Source organism: Musa acuminata, chromosome BXJ1-11 (assembly GCF_036884655.1).
Source record: "Musa acuminata AAA Group cultivar baxijiao chromosome BXJ1-11, Cavendish_Baxijiao_AAA, whole genome shotgun sequence".
In the NCBI taxonomy this organism is placed as follows: domain Eukaryota; kingdom Viridiplantae; phylum Streptophyta; class Magnoliopsida; order Zingiberales; family Musaceae; genus Musa; species Musa acuminata.
In genome coordinates this window covers 7,136,123-7,156,259 of record NC_088337.1, presented here as the reverse complement: position 1 = coordinate 7,156,259, position 20,137 = coordinate 7,136,123, and the positions used below count along the sequence as shown (strand labels likewise).

At 36.8% G+C, this 20,137-nt stretch overlaps 2 protein-coding genes across 2 annotated transcripts; one reads left to right on the top strand and one right to left on the bottom strand.

The window, feature by feature from the left end:
• The first annotated feature begins 113 nt into the window (after positions 1-113).
• Positions 114-4,795, top strand: LOC135597113 (probable adenylate kinase 7, mitochondrial). The gene is made up of 4 exons (XM_065089640.1): positions 114-606; positions 1,167-1,307; positions 2,415-2,663; positions 4,443-4,795. Exons 1-4 carry the CDS (start codon positions 259-261, stop codon positions 4,590-4,592), a joined length of 888 nt encoding a protein of 295 aa, XP_064945712.1. The 5' UTR covers positions 114-258; the 3' UTR covers positions 4,593-4,795.
• A 3,092-nt stretch (positions 4,796-7,887) lies between these two features.
• Positions 7,888-19,323, bottom strand: LOC103970734 (uncharacterized). Its single transcript, XM_009384642.3, has 15 exons — positions 19,073-19,323; positions 17,190-17,360; positions 16,985-17,096; positions 16,750-16,890; positions 13,260-13,364; positions 12,308-12,391; positions 9,520-9,635; positions 9,310-9,411; positions 9,120-9,233; positions 8,939-8,995; positions 8,798-8,864; positions 8,662-8,715; positions 8,359-8,433; positions 8,227-8,262; positions 7,888-8,147 (listed from the first exon to the last, which is right to left on the bottom strand). The coding sequence occupies exons 2-15, from the start codon at positions 17,216-17,218 to the stop codon at positions 8,034-8,036; spliced, it is 1,206 nt and encodes a 401-aa protein (XP_009382917.2). The 5' UTR covers positions 17,219-17,360; positions 19,073-19,323; the 3' UTR covers positions 7,888-8,033.
• Between the last annotated feature and the right edge of the window lie 814 nt (positions 19,324-20,137).

Below are 20,137 nucleotides of genomic sequence, written 5' to 3'. Positions count from 1 at the left end.
ATGTTCTACAAACACCACAGTTATGGCTGGAGGCGTTCCTGAAGAATATTCTCGGTAGAATATTGCCATGCAACAGTGGGCTTCCTGTTATATATTAATCGGAAAGGGGCTTTTTGTAATGTCGATGACGAATTATATGCCTTAGTCCGAACCCTTTCTCCACCTTCGGAAAGCTGTGTCCTTCCGGACGGAGGTCGTAAAACCCTTCCGCTGTCGCTGGCGAGAACGAAAAAGGAATCGAAGTCTGCCTCAGCCGCCATGGCCGTGATTTGTCGCTTGGGCACCGCCGTCACGCGATCCCTTGCGCGGCGGATGATAGCGGCGCCGCCGCACCGCCGGTCCTTCAGCGCAGTCGCGTTGGCGGATTACTGGACGGAATGGGAGGAGGAGGAGGAGGACAAGGAGCGTTTCCGGCACGCGATGACCGCGGCGGAGGCGTGTGGGGAGAGAGAGCCGGGTGGGGTGCAGTGGGTGTTCATGGGGAGCCCCGCCGCCCAGAGGCACGTGTACGCCACGCGCGTGGCGAAGCTCCTCGACGTCCCCTACATCTCGATGGGCTCCCTCGTCCGCCAGGAGCTTAACCCCAGTTCCTGCCTCTACAATCAAGTATCTCTCTCTTCCATCATTCTCGCCATTTCGCCCCCAAAGTATCTTCTTCTCCTCTTCTTGGATCGATTTGTCAGTTATGCTGTTCATTCTTGATTCATTTTCTCTAATTTTTGGCGCCAACCTTAGAAATTCTTGGAGCTTTTGTTCGATCTGTGGTGTAATCTTGGTGATTTATGGCGGTTATTTTCTTTTTCTTGCTTCGGAAATGATTCTCGCGTGGCGGCAGATTTGTGCGTCCCCTAGCCTCTTAGGGGTGGTTTCGTCATTTAGCGGCAATTGCTGCCAGTGTTCTGCCATAGGGTTTCTGGAACTTAGCGTCACGAGCACTTGGTCTGGCGGCGTGAAGTCTCCACTTTCGATATCGGTCCGCTGCTTCGTGAAATGACAGAAATATACCTTCGATGACAGAGTCTGACAATATCAGTAATAATAGAACAAAAAACAGTAAACATGGGAGCAATTTGATGCGAAATTTTGGGTCGAAATTTAGAATGTAGTTTATTGTTTCGATTTTTTTGTTGTCTTGGTGCTAATTAATTCTATTTAATTCTTTCAAGATTGTGAATGCTATGAATGGTGGGAGGCTGGTGCCGCAGGAAATCGTGTTCGGCTTGTTGTCAAAAAGACTCGAGGAAGGATACCAGAGAGGTGAAACTGGATTCATTCTTGATGGAATCCCACGATCCAGGATTCAGGCTGTAAGATTTAAGTTGTTTCTGTCACGCAATTCCTTCTTCTTTTTGGGTTTTAAGTTGCCTTAAATCTTGTCTTTTTTAGGTCTTGGTTTAAAATCTTGTCCTTCTATGGTGGTTACTATAAATAAATTGGCCAAAGTATACACCATTTTTGTTTCTTGTTCATGTAGCAGATGCTTTGAAAGAAAAAGCAGAGTGATAGGATTTCACTTCTCTTACGAAGCATCTTCTTTCTTCAATTGAAGAAGTATATTTGAAAGAGATTGATAGAGAAAGAGAAAAAGAAGAAAGAACAGAACATGTGAGGCTAAAGAAGAGAAGAAAGAGGGGAGCAAGTGAGATAATTTGATAATATAAGTTCTATCTAGTTTGATGATCTTATTTCTATATGGAGTCGGATATAACAGACTTACTATTATGCATGATACAAAATTAATCTGGTATCTACAAAATGCCCTTGTTATAAGACTGTAACTCCCTGAAAGAGTCTAACTAGAAAAATAATTAGTCCAATCTATACAATATCGAGACTTTTAGACACTAGTTTGACTCTAATTAAAACTCTAGAGGTTTTCCAAAATTATGTTAAAAAATAAGCACAAAAATATAAGTATCCTTAATCTGAGTAGATCTAGGATTTGTTTCAAGCAGGAGGGTTAGTTCGGCTCGTTATGATTTGGATCTTGATTCATGTCTTTATTTGGTTTGCATCTGGTTGGATCATCTTTATATGTGGTCTTGGTGCCGAGAGCCACCAATAGTCTTGCCCTAGTGCTAAGAGGTCCATTAAAGATTAGGACCGACTTATTTAGTCTATAAGGTATTTAGGTTAGCATTCTTGTTTTCAACTTCATCTCCCATGCTGCTACCAGTATAAAGGTTTCCTTGCAAATGTTCATTTGTTGTTATTGTTCTTTTTTGGTTAATTTTTAGTTTCTGATTATCTTGTGTGTGTTTAGGAATTTCAGAGTACTGTTAAACTATCGTAGTTGCCAGTGATGTCTGTTATATTATTTGATATAAGTTAATGTCAATTTTATGCATGCATATGCAGTGCACTTTTTTCCTTGGAGACACATAAGCCTCTTATTTCTGTCTGCCGTTTCTCAGGAGATACTTGATCAAATAGCGGATATCAATTTGGTAGTGAACTTGAAATGCACACACTGCTTGGTCAAGCAACACTTTGGTACTAATATTTGTTCGCACTGTGGAAAGGCATTTGATGCTATCAACTCAGAATCAACAAGCCTTAGTCCTTGCTTGGTTACACGTACACGACATGATCAACTTAAATCATCTGCTGCAGTAGACATGAAGGATCTCAGGATGGAAAAGTTCCGTCTCTATTCCGAGCAGGTATTTCCAAATTTCTCAAAAGTATTATGAATCTGAAATAAGAGTCATGTATATGAGGAGGCAAGATCCACCTTTTTACCACATGGAACTTAAGAGTCATTTGGGAACTTGTTAAGCATTATAATTTTTTTTTTGTGTGTGGTCTGAGTTTTTCCTCCATTCTACTGTCTGTTAACTAGTGTCTAAGCATAAATGCATTTAGCTGGGATATGATGCTGGGATTTGCCATCCCTTGTTATGATATGATCAAGGGGCTTGACAACTTGACATCCTAAGCAAAGAATAAGCTGGATGGTGTAAGGAAACCAACTCATCTCCCCCAAGTACCTACCTGTTACTAGTGGACCATAGATCCCCTTGTGATTTGGTTATTTAATCCTGAAAATTTCCAAGATATGGATGTAAGCTGTTCAGTCTCCCGTAAATCATCCTGTTATGCCAGTCAGGTGTTCATAGTTGTGATTGCTAATTGATAAACTCTGCTCTCTGGAATGAGTGGCGAGGACTTGTTATGGAGGATTCTGTTTAGCCCACAGTTTTATCCAGACACATTGACCATGGATAATAACACAAGGCTGTATCTTCCGACCATGTTGGCAGCCACATGGTTGCATAAACCTATATGGGAAATTGTCATGTGTGAGGATGTTTAATACTACTGGTTGCGGCTGATATAAACCCATGAGTCTGACTTGTTTCCTTTTCTGGCCTAATCCCTTGACTGGGCATTCTGTATGTGTCGCAGATGCTTAACCAATCTTTATTCTCCAGCAATTTTTCTATATGTGCGTGTGTACATATATGTATACGTATATGTAGATTCAATTCTGTTCTTCTAATAGACAAGTCAGATCTCTAAAAAAAGGATAGTGCTACTAACTCTTAGTTTCATCCTCTTTTCCAGTCCTCGTACCGTTTTTAATTTAATTCCTCTGCTTATCTGAGCTTCACCTTTCCTTTCCTGCCCATTCCTTTGACCTCTCTTTTCCCGTCTTATTTCTACTTATTTGATCTTTTATTCTGACTCTCTTTCTAGCTAATTGCCGTCACCTCCCTAGATGTTAAAGTGCCACTACCTACCTGTTTAGCTTATCTTCTATGCTTTTGTTTTATGTATTCTCAATGCTTCAATATTCACTATGGTCCATTTCTGCTGCAATCTGTCTTAATCTGCAGCATTGCTTTGCTTTGCCTCCTGTTAGCCACTGCTTCCATTTGTCCACGTACCTGTAGCTCCTCAAGTCACTCTTCTCCACATGCCATCTCATTTTTCTCATTCCTCAAAAAACAACTATTATTGTTATTATTTTTGGCCTTTTTTTCTTGATGTGCATGAGTCAAGTTTTGAGGTCTACATCGGTCTTAGTTCCACATGTTTAAATGTTAGATAGGTTATGTTAGGGTCAGGGATGTTGTCCATTGTGGGTAGAGCCAACTTGATTTGACTGATTCTTATTACCTCTGGTTTGTCACTGGTAATTAGGAAGACTACGAGCTATCCATTCTGAAGTCAGATCATAAGGTGAGCCGTTCAGCGTTAAAGCACATGTCATTGGGATTTGTTATAATCACATTATGGTTCTCTAATTTTCTTTATTGTTGCATAGCTTGGTGCATCCTTCTGACAAGATAAATAGTATATACAAGTTTCTATGTTCAGTGAATTTTTAAAGAAAAAATTTACTCCTTCCATTCAAACATTACGCAACATATTCTAACTTCCTGGATGTTTTCTCATAGACATGTTCAGCGGCTCTTGACCTCTAACATTTTCCACAGATCCAGCTGCTGGAAGAATACTACAGGAAGCAGAAGAAGCTTTTGGATGTACAAGTCACCGGTGGTCCAGCTGAAACCTGGCGTGGTCTTTTAGCTGCACTACATCTCCAGCATATGGACACCGCCACTGCCCAGAAGCTCACGGTCTAAGTTTCTGGCGGTGTTCTTCTGCCTCGCTGCGGAGTTCACTCGAACTCCTTTTTCAAGGAGCAACTGTTGCTTCTATTTTTTCTGTTGGTGGATGGAGAATCATCAGTGACTTTGTGATGCTGCGGCTAATGACAAATTGTTATTTGAGTGGTAATGACAGTGTATCAATGACACTCGCAAGGTGTTTGTGTCGCCTTTGTATACTTCTTGTACCTTTCAAGTGTCCCTGGGAATCTTGTGGGTCAACCTGCTAATGTCTGCCTCGTCAGGAAGAAGAGATAGAAGGAAGTATTTCTAAACGTTGTAATTTTTGTTACAACGTTTAGTTACGAGGAAAATAAAATTAGAAAAAGATGCTTTTCGTAAAAGTTTTCTGTTTCCATTTGTTGTGATTTAATTTCAGTAAAATTAAATTTGTATTCTTTTTAGATTCCATTTAATATATTCTTTTACGTTATAATCAACCTGATGTAACTGATTTAGTCTAAATTGAACACACGCGGATTAGTCATTACATTCGAAATTTCATCCAACCATAAACTCGGAATCGTAATGAATACCATTCATTCCACGGCAGAAGCGTCAAGAAGTACAAACCCAATTAGCGTGTGTTTGTTGCGACCCATAACGTGTATAAAACGCTCCCCCCTTCAGATCGGAACCATCTTTCATTTCTGGCCGTTATCTCTCTCTCTGCCTGTAGGGAAGGGATGATGTAACCTCCTCTTCTTGATGGCGATTATTTCCGCTCGGCTCTCCTATTTCGTCCCCTTCCTCCTCTCATCTCTTCCCACTTCGATCCCCTAGCCTACCACGTTGTCAAGAATCTCTCTCGCAGTTGCTTCGACGCCATCCGTCGAGATGGAGGAATGAACGCCCGTCAAGTGAATCCGCCGTTTCTTAATGACCGTGGAATTGTATGTTTGCTCGCTTCGAGTTCTTTTGCATGCAGGGAAGAATCTTGGTTCATTCTTGATGTCATCCCTTGATTCTTATTCTACTGGTGTCTCGAGAGGGAGGCAACAACCTCTCTGAGATGAATCGCCCGTTTCTTGAAGTTTACGGTGTTTCGTTCTAGTTCTTGCTCCAATTCTCGGTTTTCTTGGTTGGCCTCTTCGGATTTCCTATGATGACAACTCTCTCAGGATCTTGCAGTGTTGATGTCTTTGAAGCGAATTACCCGTTTCTTGAAGCGCTGATTTCGTTTCTAATTCTTGTTCCAATTTCTCGCGTGAGCGAAGGATCTGGCTTTTACCGGCTCATATTCTTGATATAAGCCCTTGATTATTTTTTTCTTTGTTTGTTTCACCCGGAGTTTGGTTTGGTTGTTTAGGGTTTGCTATATTTTTCACGAGAAATGACGGTTTGGATCTGTCATCTGATGCATTTCTCATCAAAATAACTAGAAGTAGAATAAAACTGCTTGTTTAAAATAGCAGACATGGATGGATGTTCATATATGATCCCCTTTTCTTATATGACTCACAAGGGTGAAATAATTAGAGAAGGAAATGCTGTTGATTAATTGTTGCATGTTTCATCCACCGGATCTTTAACTAGAATAGCTGAATCGTTATTAATTTCGCATATAGTTGCCTATATCGTTCAATCAAATGTTATTTGTTGTGACTTCCCATTTGTTCTAGTGATATAACTGATAATTTTTTCTAATTTTCTTCTAATAATGTTCTCTACAGTATGTAGGTTACAAAAGCTAGAATTAGACTTTTTCTAGTTTTCTTCTAATGATAGTAGTTTCTACAACGTTAATAGGTCTTTGACTTGGTTATTATTCTCATAGGCATTGTTGTCATACTATTATGTATTGATCTCAATTTTGGAATTCAAGCAATAAAAGCGGTTGGTGTTGATCTAGGACCTCAATAGGTTATTATAATGGGTTACTCATGCATCTACCATAGATGTGGATTATGATATATACAATATATAATATGTTGTTTTTGGTATTAAGTGCATGTTTTTTTTTTTTTTTTTCCATTTTTGCTGTTCTAACGGTAATAACTGCCTATTCTAGGAATGTTCCAATAAGATAGTCTTCTTCTTCAAACTTCTGAAGGCTTTTGGTTGTTTTGATATAGGCAGGCAGGAAGTGGGTAAAGAGTGGTCATAGTGCTGTGGAACACAATCGTTGGTGTTAGGACACGGTGCAGAAAGAGAATAAATACCATTGAATGCAGCCAATAAATGTTCAGAATTTATGAGAAATTTTATATCTTTGTAAGTGGTACATCCGTTGTCTAGGAACTGATCTTCTAGGCAGTTTTTAAAGTACTAACTCAGAAATAGGATTTTTTGGATGGGGACTAAGATTATTAAGCCTTAATTCATTGGTACTGGGGTTGAAAATGGTGAATGAGGAAAAAAAGAGGGGATGGGATTAAAAAAAAAAAGATTTAGTATTGTACGTTCTCCTAGCTGATAGATAGGTCAGGTTCCCTTTAAAGCCTGTCGCATCACTATTTCAGTTTTAAGGATTTAGAATCTGGTTTTGATGATCCAGAACCTTGGGAACTTTTGAGTTCTATCTAGGTGATATGTTGATTGATCAGATTACAGTCGCCTTCGAATTCAGATTTCTCGATCACAGCTGGAGTATCTATATTAGAATTTAGTAGGCAAATTCATAACCTGAAAGTAATCTAGAAAATTTTACTGCCAGCATTTTGAAATTAACTAATTCTTTGGGCTCACTTCATCAAGGACCAGGTCTAGTAAGGATTCATGCAGTTTGGTACAATGTCTGAAGTTTCCGTTCATCCATAAATCCTAAAATGTCAGTTTTTAGATTTTCAGTAGTTTATGTTTCAATAATGGTTTCATTTAATTTTTGCTGTTAGATTCCCCTGAGTATGATATATTTTAAAGCATCATTTAAAGGTTTAATTTTTGTGTTTCTAGTAAATTATGCTTTTCAGTTGAGAGACCAATCTACTGTGAGGCCATTATGCAGTAAAAATCTAGATTTGACCAAATCAAACTTGTGGGTTCACGATGTTGAAGCCGCATCAACATCATTCCCTGTACAAAGCCAAATTTCATTTTTTCATGGATTTACCTGTACAAAATTACCGAACAAAAAGTTTGACCCGGACAAATTGGATTTCCATCATTCCCAGTGATCCTTTAATTTGACAAGCAACTCGCAGTTATCGTTAGCCAATTTAACAAGGAACAAAAAAATGGCCTACGTTCCAAGCAAGGATAAACGTTTAGGTGGTTGCAATTGTGGATTGGTTCTACAACCATTGCTGTATATGCTCTTTCAGTCATCATATGTAAGCTAACGGTGGATTAACATATTAAAAGGGGAAAACTTTTGAGAAACTAGAAATGATCAAGTACAGAAAAATACATCTATCTACAATCAAACACAATAAATACTATTGATTTAACGGTGCAGGACTAATTTAATACACTAATCTAAGTAACCGTTGAGTTAGGGGGAGAGATCCCTATCGAAAGATAATAGGCCTTCTCAGCATCCGACATCCGTGATTGAAATATTGCCCACTCTTTTCTGCACCTTTCTCGGACCTGTGAAATTGTTAGAACATACTCAGCAAAGCATGTAATGGTAAAAATGACCCACATATAGTGGTCAGAATTCACTAACCCCTTCCCATGGTGCTTTGCCTTTCTCTGCCTGGCCCTGAAAAATAAAGGAACAGCCAGTCAAATAAAGCCTACAGGACAGAGTCACAAAACTTCAGAAGACATTCATTTGGTCACATCAAGATCTTCTTACCTGATTTCCGAGTGAAGGAACCACCTGATGAACAATCCATTGAGCATCTACAACTCCAATCTTCTCATGAGCCGGCTAAGTTGAGAAAGTAGGACAATGAAGATAATCAAACAAAATCACCAGTATCAGAAAAAATAATCAAACAAGATATAAAGAAATCACACTAGATGTAGAGCATGCAAAAGAACATTCATGCTTCCCCATTGACTTATAAAGAAATCACACTAGATGTAGAGCATGCAAAAGAACATTCATGCTTCCCCATTGACTAATTTTTGTGACAAGACGAAAGCTGCAGTGTACCTCAACACACTTTCTAAGAGCAAAGTCGAGGCCCCATCCATGAACCAAGTCATTCTGCATGTACAATGACACACAAGGAATAGTAAAGACAACAAACAGCACATGGCACGAAACAAAAAGGATCACTGACTCTTACCTGAATCATGTGCCAAACACAACGCCATGCATCTCTAGAAAATACGGTTGCCATTATCTCGACAAACCTGTAAATGGTTAGTATCCAGTGGTCAGGTTCTGAGTAAAAAGCACAAATGCAGGTCAAGTTAAAACTGCATACGCTGCGCATGGGGGCAAATGAGGGTCTGCACACCAGCCTGGTCTTTCCTCAGTTTCTCTATTAGGAAATAAAGCCACAACTTGTATAAACTCAAAGGTTGATGGAGATGAGATTCAAACCAACAACATCACAATTATCAGGTGGACATTTTTTGTCTAGGAATAAAGATTCAAAGGCTTACTTGTGGACTTCATGGTCACCTCTCCTTTTGGTCATTTGCCATGTTAGACCATTGTTTGGCTCTAAACCCGGCTGTGATATCTCTAGTCCATGCTTCTTTACCAATTTAATATACCTAAAAAGTGAAGAAAAATGACTCCAATTAAAGGAAACCTTTCAAGGACTTGTCAGTGAAGAGATCCTGCACTTACTCTTCGGCATCAAAATGCTCTAATCCAAGGTCTTCATCCCATATAAATATGTACTCGTATCGTGCCACTATATCAGGGTGCAAGAACCTTTTGGCATACCACCTTAAATGAAGTAATATAATTAGACACCATAGACAACAAATTTTTAACCATATAATATAAAAGTACACAAATAAAACAATAAACTTAGAGAAATAAACATTTTCTCACCATTTAGTTTGCTTCCTGGCACTCACATGAATAGCCCGTTTTGACCATTCAAATTCATCCCACTCGGTAGTTCGACCATCATAATGGAATAACAATATTGTGAAATTTTCTGAGAACTGCAACAAAGATTATCAAAATAATGCAACTGAAGTGAAAATTTGCAGATAACAATATAGGAAGTTTTTCTAACTAGTTAGCATTTTCCATTTATGAAAAGGATAATTGAAGACAACACTAGGCTCAAAACCATCCAAAAATCTAATTCATTAACTTCTTAACAGGACCAGGACCCATACAATTCCTTTATTATAAAAGAACAGAACAGAATTAAAAGAGAAAAAGACAACAAACTCTCCTACACATCTCTGGCATTTACTAAGAAATTCAATGGCTAAAGACCTTAAGTCTTATATTCATTCTTTGACTGCTAGTTATCATCTAGCATTTCTGGAAGCTTGGAATAATCAATAAATTGTTAATCTATTATTAATGATAATAATAGAGTAAAGCATCAGCATGACAGAATTCTTGGTATGACGAGATCATTGGCTTCCTTTTCAAACCCCATAATTTCCTGTTCAATAAAAAATAGGATTCACCTTATAAAGGATGCACACTTTGGGGCTTTGGCTTAGTGTTGTTCTCTACTTTTTTGGGGGCAAAATCAGACAAATGTAAAAAATTCTTCCGGCTCAGTGCTGAGCTTCCCTTCTTTGTTGCAAGGTGTTTCTGCTTCTTAATTGTGAACCCAGCTATTTAAAAAAATTCAAAATACTAAGCTCCGGAAACAAGCACAGGTCTGTAAATCATACGCTCATTTCCAAATTTAGTATTTTGCTTCAATCAAGTTTCTAAATGGTTAACCTACTTAATTGACTTTGGAAAATAAAACAACAGATGACATGCTTTGTACAATTCAACAAACTTGCTTTGGATTTTTTATGTTTATTAAATTTCCTTTAATAAAAGACGTTTCTTAATACCATGTTAATGTTTGTCATGAGCAGTCCCTCTATTCACCGCAACACAAAAAGAGGGCTGCATAAATTGATCCTTTCCATGGAAGCCTAATGCAATGTTTAAAAGAACACGTGTACCAATGTTCCAACAGCAAACTGGAACACAGTTTTCATCTGGTTCAATTGGTATTGGTTAAACAGTGCCACTCCCCATTGTGTCATACACCACCATCTACTCCTCTTAGTGATATGCCGCCTCCTCATCCACCACCACCTACTCCTCCGGCTACAGCATACCGACTCATATCAGTACTGTACCAGACTGGCCACTGACCATTATCAACACAGATTTTAAACATTGGCCACATGAATCGAATCATCATTGACTATGAGTCGATGGATTCCTTTTTTTTCTTTGTATTTATTTTGTTTGTTTTTCTATTTTTCCTATTTTTGACTATGGATTCCTTTTTGCATTCTGAATTTTATTTGCGTATTTCCATATCTGTCAATTCAGCCTGACAGATACTAATCTCTCAATGTATACTTATTTATGATACTAGATGACAACTGGTCTTCGATTCTTGATGTTCTGATAATTACAGCAATAGTGTAACCAGTACATGTACCATAAGATTGCTTATGACTTTCATTTTTGACTGATCAGTTGAAAGTGTACTGTTATTCTAGTTCTAGAGCCATTTTTGGGTTTATCACGACAATGTATACAGTTAAAGGATTAATGTTAGGCATTTGTTTTCTTACTAAACATCATCATTTTTGTGTCCCAAGCTTTAGTAATGCTTTTCTTTCGTACATTTTTTTTAAATTACACTTTTCCAATATAAATTGAGTGTGGTGATTACTTAAACCTCTGGAATTGTGAACCAGGTTTTGTTTCCAAATTTACATTCTTGATTGCACGCATCATGCAATAAAGATCAATCAGACTTGAAGATCTAATCTTTAAGTGTCATAAACACAAATCAATCAAGTAAAATTCCATTTAAAATATTTTTCCTCTAGAATCTATCAAAGAACCCAAAATGACAAAAGGTATAAAAAATCAACACAATTTTCAGGTTCTTTAACAACTCTGTTTTTGACCAAAAATGAATAGCTACTGACGTGGATCAAAATATCTTACTTATTACAGTAGGCGAGCTAAGCAATTTAATGCATTCCATGACCCAACAAACTAATAACCTAACACTATCCTCTGTGACATGAACTATGTGGCAGATCTACAAAGAATGTTCCTACCAAAACATAGAATGTTCCATGTTCCATGTACCCATGGTCAGTAAAGGAAAAGTACTTTATGTCAAGATGTTGCAGATCTACAAAGACTAGGAAGATGTGTCTTACTTATACATGGAGAACTATGAGAAATATCTCCCTGCCCATTACTCTTGGATAACTTCCATAAAGCTACATCCATGCAATTAAACGTAAGTCGCATGTTGACTCAAACAATTCACATGACCATCTCTTCTCAGAAAAGACTTAGAAAAGTTGAAGAATTTGCACAAATTCAATTATGAAGCCTATAGCGGTCATCTTTCTTTGCATCGAAGTTCACAGAATAATGTAAAGAAAAGGAAATCAGCTATCAATTTGAAATAAAAGAACCAAACAACTGAAAAGCCAAGTGAACTAAGGGCCCATCCCATTATAAATTCCTTAGTTCTGAAATAAGAATGGGTCATTAGTCCAGAAATATTTACCCATACTTGTTAATGTTGAGTTCTGAAAAGGATCAGAGCTTGAACCATCAAATATAGTAAAAAAATGTGGTATAGAACCTTATTCAATGGATGATTACTCACTTTTTTAACTGCCGCATCAATATTATTTTTCTGTTCATATCCGACTGTAAATGTCACAAGATATTTCTGCTGTACAATCAGATCCTGCACATTTCATTCAAACAATGAAACGACTTCATATGAAGAAAATTATCCAAGAGCTAGCATCAAAATAATCATTCTCTGACATGGTCAGACAGTAACATTAACAATTTGATAAATGGTGTTTCAAATAAAAAAAACCATATATGAATCATAAAAAGTAATAAATTGAAACCTTCTGATACCAAGTATTTCAAGCAGCAGATGCACAGAAATATAAGTCTATAACACAAAAAGAATGTCTACAGAGACATTTAGCTATCTAAGATGAATGGCAACACATGGCAGCATCAAGGAATCAGAGACCATGACTGTGTTGAACACTTTACACCATGTGTCAAGTCCATTTGTTTTACATCAAGATCAAGCATATAGATTCACAACAAGATGCATCTCATAAAAAAATCACGCTCAAATTTGAGTTTATCATTCTCAGAAATAATAATTAAGGGTGAAAATTTGATTATATCATCTGGCATAACTGATCAAAGGATCCAATTATAATTCCAAAGCAAAACAATTTACAAGGCTCCACAAGCTGAATAAATCATATCATGCTAAGCATATAACAGCGGGACTTCAGTTCATATAACAATCCAAAAAGAATGAATTATGATGTAAATCAAGAATACAGGTTACATAAGGAATAAATAATAACTTATAACAGCTTTGCAGAAATATCTTTTAATAGTCACATGTTTTAAGTTTCAAGAAGGATGCTCACAAATATTCCTATGAATATCCATTTTCATCCAAAACTCAACCACTTTAAATATTAAAACAAAAAAGAACATTCAGCAACAACAGCAGAGCAATTCAAGCCAATAATATCAAGATATGCTCGATAAGAATTTACAGACAACTACCCCACCTCATCTGGGTTTCCCCATAATCTGCGTAAATAAAAATCTGATTCAGGCACAACAATGCAAGGTGGTAGTCGTTCTGCACCTCTGGGATTTGTAGGAACATAAATCTGCAATATTAATGGAGGATGAAAATAATTACATATCCTCTGAACAAAATTTCAAATAAACATAGTTCATTGTTTCATACTAAGTCATTCCACTTGGAAAAGTTGATGTTCTATACTAAAATATTTGGTTCCACTTCATGTCAATACAGTGCAGATATATAGTTCATAAAACCTTAGGGAAAAAGTTAAGCAAAAATTAAATAATCAGAAACCTATTTAATAATACCAAATTCCTACTTCAATTATCTAGATTGTCCAAGGAGAAGAAAAAAGAAATCAATAAAAAAAGATGGAAAAAAAATCATAACTTGTTTTTTTTTTAAGATTACAAATACCAATTGAAAATTCAGTCATATTGATGAAAGTTTACCAATCAGATGTAACATCAAAAAAGTAATATTATTTTTCCAAATCAAATATGGAAATCTTTAAAAATTATTTTCCAAATCAAATATGGAAATCTATCTCCTTTGAAGAAAGAATGAATGAGTTTCTTTTTCCATGAATGAATAGTTTCCTTGTTCCACTATAAAAGTGAGTAATGAAGCTACTACCTTCCCCACACAAATGAGTTGAGGACTCAGAATGAGCGACAGAAGTTACTAGTTTTCTAAATTTCTGCCCCCTCTTTTCCCAAACATCCTACAACTTAAATTCCACTACTATATAATCTCTAAAGCCTCTAGAATCCCTGTTGTCCTAGAATTTTGTTCAACCATACATAATCCATCAAGCCCCAAATTAATGAAAATATAATGGAATTAAACCATTATCAAACGTTGTCTTTCTCCCTCCTCAAACCATTAAGTATGTGTTTAAGTTTGCATCACGTGTTCCTTCAATGTCTGATTTGAGATTTTCATGAATAGACCGTGTTCTATTGAATCCTCTTGCCCTTGTTGTCTTTTTTTCCTCTTTTCACCACCTATCTGCCCAAACTCATAAGCCTAGCACTTTTTAGGTTGCTGCTCTATGTCATACTTGTTGCATCTTTGGCCCCTTGAAGCTAAAAAGATGAGACCCACTCCAGCAGGGGGCAAGATTACTGCATCTTTTGCACTTTGACACCTGAAGTTGAAAGGGCGTGGCATACTACTATCGAACATTTATAGTTTATGACTGAGATGTATTACCACATTAAATTTACTGTTGCTTGGCATCTCATGTGTAATGAACATGAGCATTCACAACAATTGCCCTTGAGATGCCAAGAAACCTCCTATTAGAAGAATTTTTATTAAGTTGATATACAAATGACACACAAAATACATATATTTTTGCTTGTTGCTTCTTTTTACCATTGTTATTGCAACTATTTTCTTGGGTGTTAAAAAGACAGCTTGACATGGCAAGAGCTGCACATGGTAAGGGTGCAAGAGAAGAAACTCAATGTGTGAGTGTAAAAAGAATGCAACTCGATGTGCGAGTGTAATAAAGACCCATATAGCAAAGGAACAAGGAGAAATGAACATACAGGGAGTCATCGCTCAAGAGGAGAAAAAGGAAAGCAAAGGATGAGGACATTTGGGCAATGAAACCTTTCTTTTCAGCTTCGAAGGACTAGAAGAAACGACAAAAAAGAGAGGGGAGGAAGAGAATCACAAGCATCCATTTATGTGCTACCTTTCCTATTATTTTTTTAAATTCGGTGAACCTTATTAGTTGTTATGCACTTTTTCTCTTCTTCTATCACTCACACCACTAAACCTGACTGACTCACTTTTCTCTGATGCATTTAGAGGTCTCTGCTGGACAAGCTGATATCAATTTAAACAACTTTCTCACTTTCCATCCTCAATCACAGACACTTAAATGTATGTGTTCTTTATTCCCTTCTTTTCTATGATCCCACGTACCCACCTAAATATCATCCCAACAACACTTATTTTCTTGCATATGTTGTTCCCTAACTATTGATCCATAATGCATCTTTGACATTACAAATTTCCTTTTACCTAAGGGTCACATGATTTGTTAGACCAACCAAAACTTGTGTTTCTCTGGTTCAAGGAAGATAGAAATCCCCCCAAGAGAATTAGTAAGAAAAATTAAGAGTATATTAAACTTGTCTAAGAGATATCTTAGAAAAGATTACATAATATATTTTATAAGCTTCTAGGTCCTTCTAATAAGCCCATTTCTTATAATTATATTTCGCCTAAAACAGTAGCTTTTCCTGACCATCTAGCCCTTATTGCTCAGTGGCATTCTGATTGGCACTGGACAACTGAAGTAGTTGTGCAGCTAGTGTTAAGTCTTAACTGGAACTTTAACATGAAGTTCAAGATTAAAGAAGGGTAGAGACCCCTTCATAATTGTTCCTGGGAGTTACCATCCTTTGAAAGACCAGAAAGGAGTCACCCTTCTGATCTGTTTAAATAGATGAGCGCTCAATGCTGATAACTCCTGGCAAGGTGTGCTGGGACCATGAAGTTCACCAAATAGTCCACCAAGCCTTTCAGTGACAAAGTTGTTTCTTTAAATGTTAAGCTCCTACTGTTGTAATGTCATTGCTGCTACTATTAGGGTAAATCCTCCAGAAAAGAATATAGAGGAACAACAAAGGGCAGAGAGACTTGCCTTGTAATATACTACACAACACTCAATGCACCTCTCTACTTTAATATCCCACTGAAACTCTGTATTTCATCGATCTTCCATTTTTGTTCAATATTAAACTTGAGATATCTCTGACTTCTACTTGGAACTTCTTGTCTATCTAATTCTTTCGGTATTGTTAAAGTTCCACATGATACTTGTGGACATATTTTAAATTCTAAAAGTTTCTCTTTGATAAGTTTAGAGCTAATCCATATGACACATATACCAAAACAATATCATCAACAAGCATGTACCAAATAAAAAGGGTCCCGAATATTACTAGTAAATTCAATTTATTAGACAAATACACAGGCATTATTAAGAGAAAAGATAAGCGGGACTCGTTGTATTCCAAGTTTTATTTACAAATTACATAAGCGAGCAGCAGATCTTAACCCCTCAATTACCAAATCCTAAAAGATCCAAAAGCCATGACATCAGATAAAGCTGTGTCAACTAAACCTACAACCACAAAGCAATATCATTTCTTTCATTCACATGATTGGAAAATTCTACAGAACCACAAATAGTCTCAAAAATTCATATCAACTAAAGATCCTTCTGAATCCAACCTTCTCAAATTACAGTATCTTCTTGAACCAAACGAGAATTAAACAGAAAAACAACCCCATGCACCATTCTTTTTTTTTTTCATCATACCAAATAGCAATTCCTATAAGTATTTATAACTACAAGAATGAATAAATCAAAACAGTAAGTACAAAATATCATCAAAATTGTAAAACACAGATTGCATGGTACACCAAGTACAGAAGCAAAGCACCTTTGGAGTATCATCAGTGTTTGAGGTAGAATTATTTCTATTTCGATTAGCTGAATCCCAAGCGTGATTCAATAAAGTTTGGGTTGTTAGGCCTGAATTCCTGTCTTCAATGTATGATACAATGCTGGAAGGGAAGTGAAGCTGCAAAATTTACAGGTAAAAAATATCACCTCCTATGGAAGAATCAGATTACAATATCCATAAAGAAAATGATGAATGAATCAGTTCATTTTACCTTCGTTATGCTAACTGTAGGAAAGGAAATACCTATCAAATACCCTAACACAATTCCAATGACTGTTGAAATAATTATTCTCATACTCTCATTTGATTTTCTTGTAAGCATGCTGCAATCATGATGAAATTAAACAAGATGTTATGTCAATAATAAAGACAAACCTTTTTGGAAAAGATGCAAATCTCAAATGATTTTATAGTACCTGCGACCACCAAATCCAAGTTTTGCCATGTCTTCCAACTTTAGAATCACAAAGACCCAACAATACTTGTAACCAAAAGCAGCTTAACATTGTTCGGTAGATTCATAATTATCATTGGATAATGATAATGAATGATGTTGTTATCACAATTTAAATATGAACAACGGCAGCCTGAGCATCACGAAACAAAGTGTAAGAAAAAGATTTAGAATATTGCAAAGGAACCATCAGATAGGCTTAAATTATACTTGGTGGTTTATCAGAGAAGACATGGAAATTCAGCACCAAGCAAGCAGTAAAAACATCATGGACAAGGAAACAATGACATGTATTGCAATTAAAGTTAATTTTATCAGACATATTTTAGTTAAAATAGTAATAATTACAAATCTATGATCATATAAGTAAAAAAAATAGAACATCATCATCCCAAGTATTCTTCTGGAAGCACCAACTATTTGAGTTGAATATAAAGCTGATTCAGCAAAAATAAAATTCCACAATAACAGAGAGACATAGAGAGAAACAATTATCCTGCTAATTTTTCCCATTAAGCATTCAGATCATATCATATTGGTCACAACTAGAAAAGAAATTCACTAGAGATAAAATTCTGAACTGTTGACAGAAACCAAAATACTTTGGTCTAGCAAATTTCCAAGTGGTAGGCTGTTAAACAATCAAATAAAAAAATTGTCATATTTTATGTAAATCTTCAAACTCCTGAATTTACTTTGAAGCGTCTTTCTCAAACTATATAAATATGATGGTAAAATTACATAATAACAAACATGAAGGCCTGGAACCATCTTTTATAAGCCGATCCATATTAAAAACTTATCAGACACAAACTCATACTACTTTCACTGGACTAATATATTGTACATCAAGTTATTTATATTTTATAATAAATTATTCTCTAAAAGCTTAAAGCCATGGGTAGCTTATACCAACTTACTTCCAAAAGCCATTTCATGCCCATCTCTAATCTTAATTCATGTTGTGATATAGGACAGCCCTATTAGAACATCAGAATAATTACGTCATATCCTATTTGTTGCCCAATGTTTCTTTGTAAATAGTAAAGAATCTAACCATGATTTGCTGACAAATCAACAGGAGTACAAGGAAAAAAAGTAGGAAGGAGCCTGATGGAAGTGAAAGCTCCGTGACAAACTACATACAAGTCCCAGGCCTTACTCCCGTACCAGAAAGCATAATGATTGTACAAGTTGTCAAAGTTTGCTGGTCATCATCATTTGGCTATCATGAAACTTGGTCAGTCGTAGGATGCCAAATGATGTTGTCAGACTAAGCTACTTGTCAATGGATAAACCAGCATAATTTCAACTGGAGCTTGGTAAAAATTAATTCTCACAACCAAGAATAGGCCAAATTAAAAGACTCAGTAACTGCAGATAATTATGCGGTGACAGGTCTTAAAGAGCAGCAACAAGATAGATGATATTGGCTGATTTGCTAAGCCTGGGAGCGGGTACAATGCTTCTAGGGTTTTGAAAGGGTTATTTGGATGACCACTAGAGCCATAGATTAGTCGATCTTTAGCACCCGACTTGGACTCTCCGTTCTTTCAAGAAACGAAAGAATCTTTATCCGTGTAAGAAATCCGATTTGGCCGGCACGTTCAAGATTTCCCCTTAAGTACCTGGAAGAAGGGTAACTAAAGAACGGATCTCTCCACCATGATGGCCAACAAATCGCTGTCGATCGACAAACATTCGAACAGCTTGCACAGTACCATCAAGAAAGCACAGAGATGATTTTCTCTTACAAAACAAAACAACATGAACGAAATAGGCCCTCGATTTAACGAAAGAAAAGGAGGAATACAAAAGATAAAGACAAAGGGGCAAAGGAATTACCCAGATGGATCAAGAAGCGGCAGATCTGAAACCCTAGATCGATTCGAGGAGCAGGAAGCGTCCCTCGCTCGCTGCGCCTCAAACCCACCGCCTTCGATTCGATTGCAAGATGCGATCTCAAGGGGATGGAGAGGAGAGGAGAGAAGAAGAGGGTAAGGGATTTATTATCTCGCCGGGATTGGGCGAGCCAACTGTTGACTGACAATAAATGGAGGACGACCAAAGGGAACGACGAGCGACAGCAAGAAATAATATATAAAAATCAGACGGCAAATTCCATGAAACAGCCGGCGCGTGATCATATTTAAAGAGACTTCTCAATACAATTGAATACCCGACCCGAGTGTGTACCCGCCCCCTTATTGCAGAAGCAATATGACTGACACGTAAGCCCAACAGGGCCCGACGAATTCAGCAATAATAGTTCAGGTAACCAAATCGAGTGGTGGGAAACAGTATCGACTGTAATGGGCTAAGTTGGACCCGACGCGAATAAATCGTGTCAAACGCGAACCCGGTTCGGTCAAAATTGAGTCGATGATGACCCAATCGAACCACTCCTGAACGCACTTTGACGCGTCTACTCTCGATTAATTAGAAAAGAATTAAATTTCGATATTAACATATTCTCTTATTAACTCTTGTTCTCTTGATTCATTCTTATGTAAACTTGACTACCATCATTTCAAATCATGATCAACAATTAGGGTTGGATAATAATCTGAGTGGCAAGCAATTATTAGGAGATTTTTACTACTTGCCAACTTTGAGATTTTTTATCCAATTTTAATCATCAATCTTATCAAATTTAATCTCAAACAAAGCTTATAGATTTTGCAATTAACATGATAAGATCCATTGGTAAACATGTATTTCAAATTATCTGCATCATCGTCAAATCTCAATATAAATTAAAATGTATGTAGTGTGATAAGCTAACATTTGATTTGGACTCATCATCTCACATCTTTAGGGAAAATGTATCCCGATGAATATTGAATTTATACGTCTTTTGTATGTCTTTTGTTCTCCTACTTTTCAACTATAGGATTAACATTTTAGTCA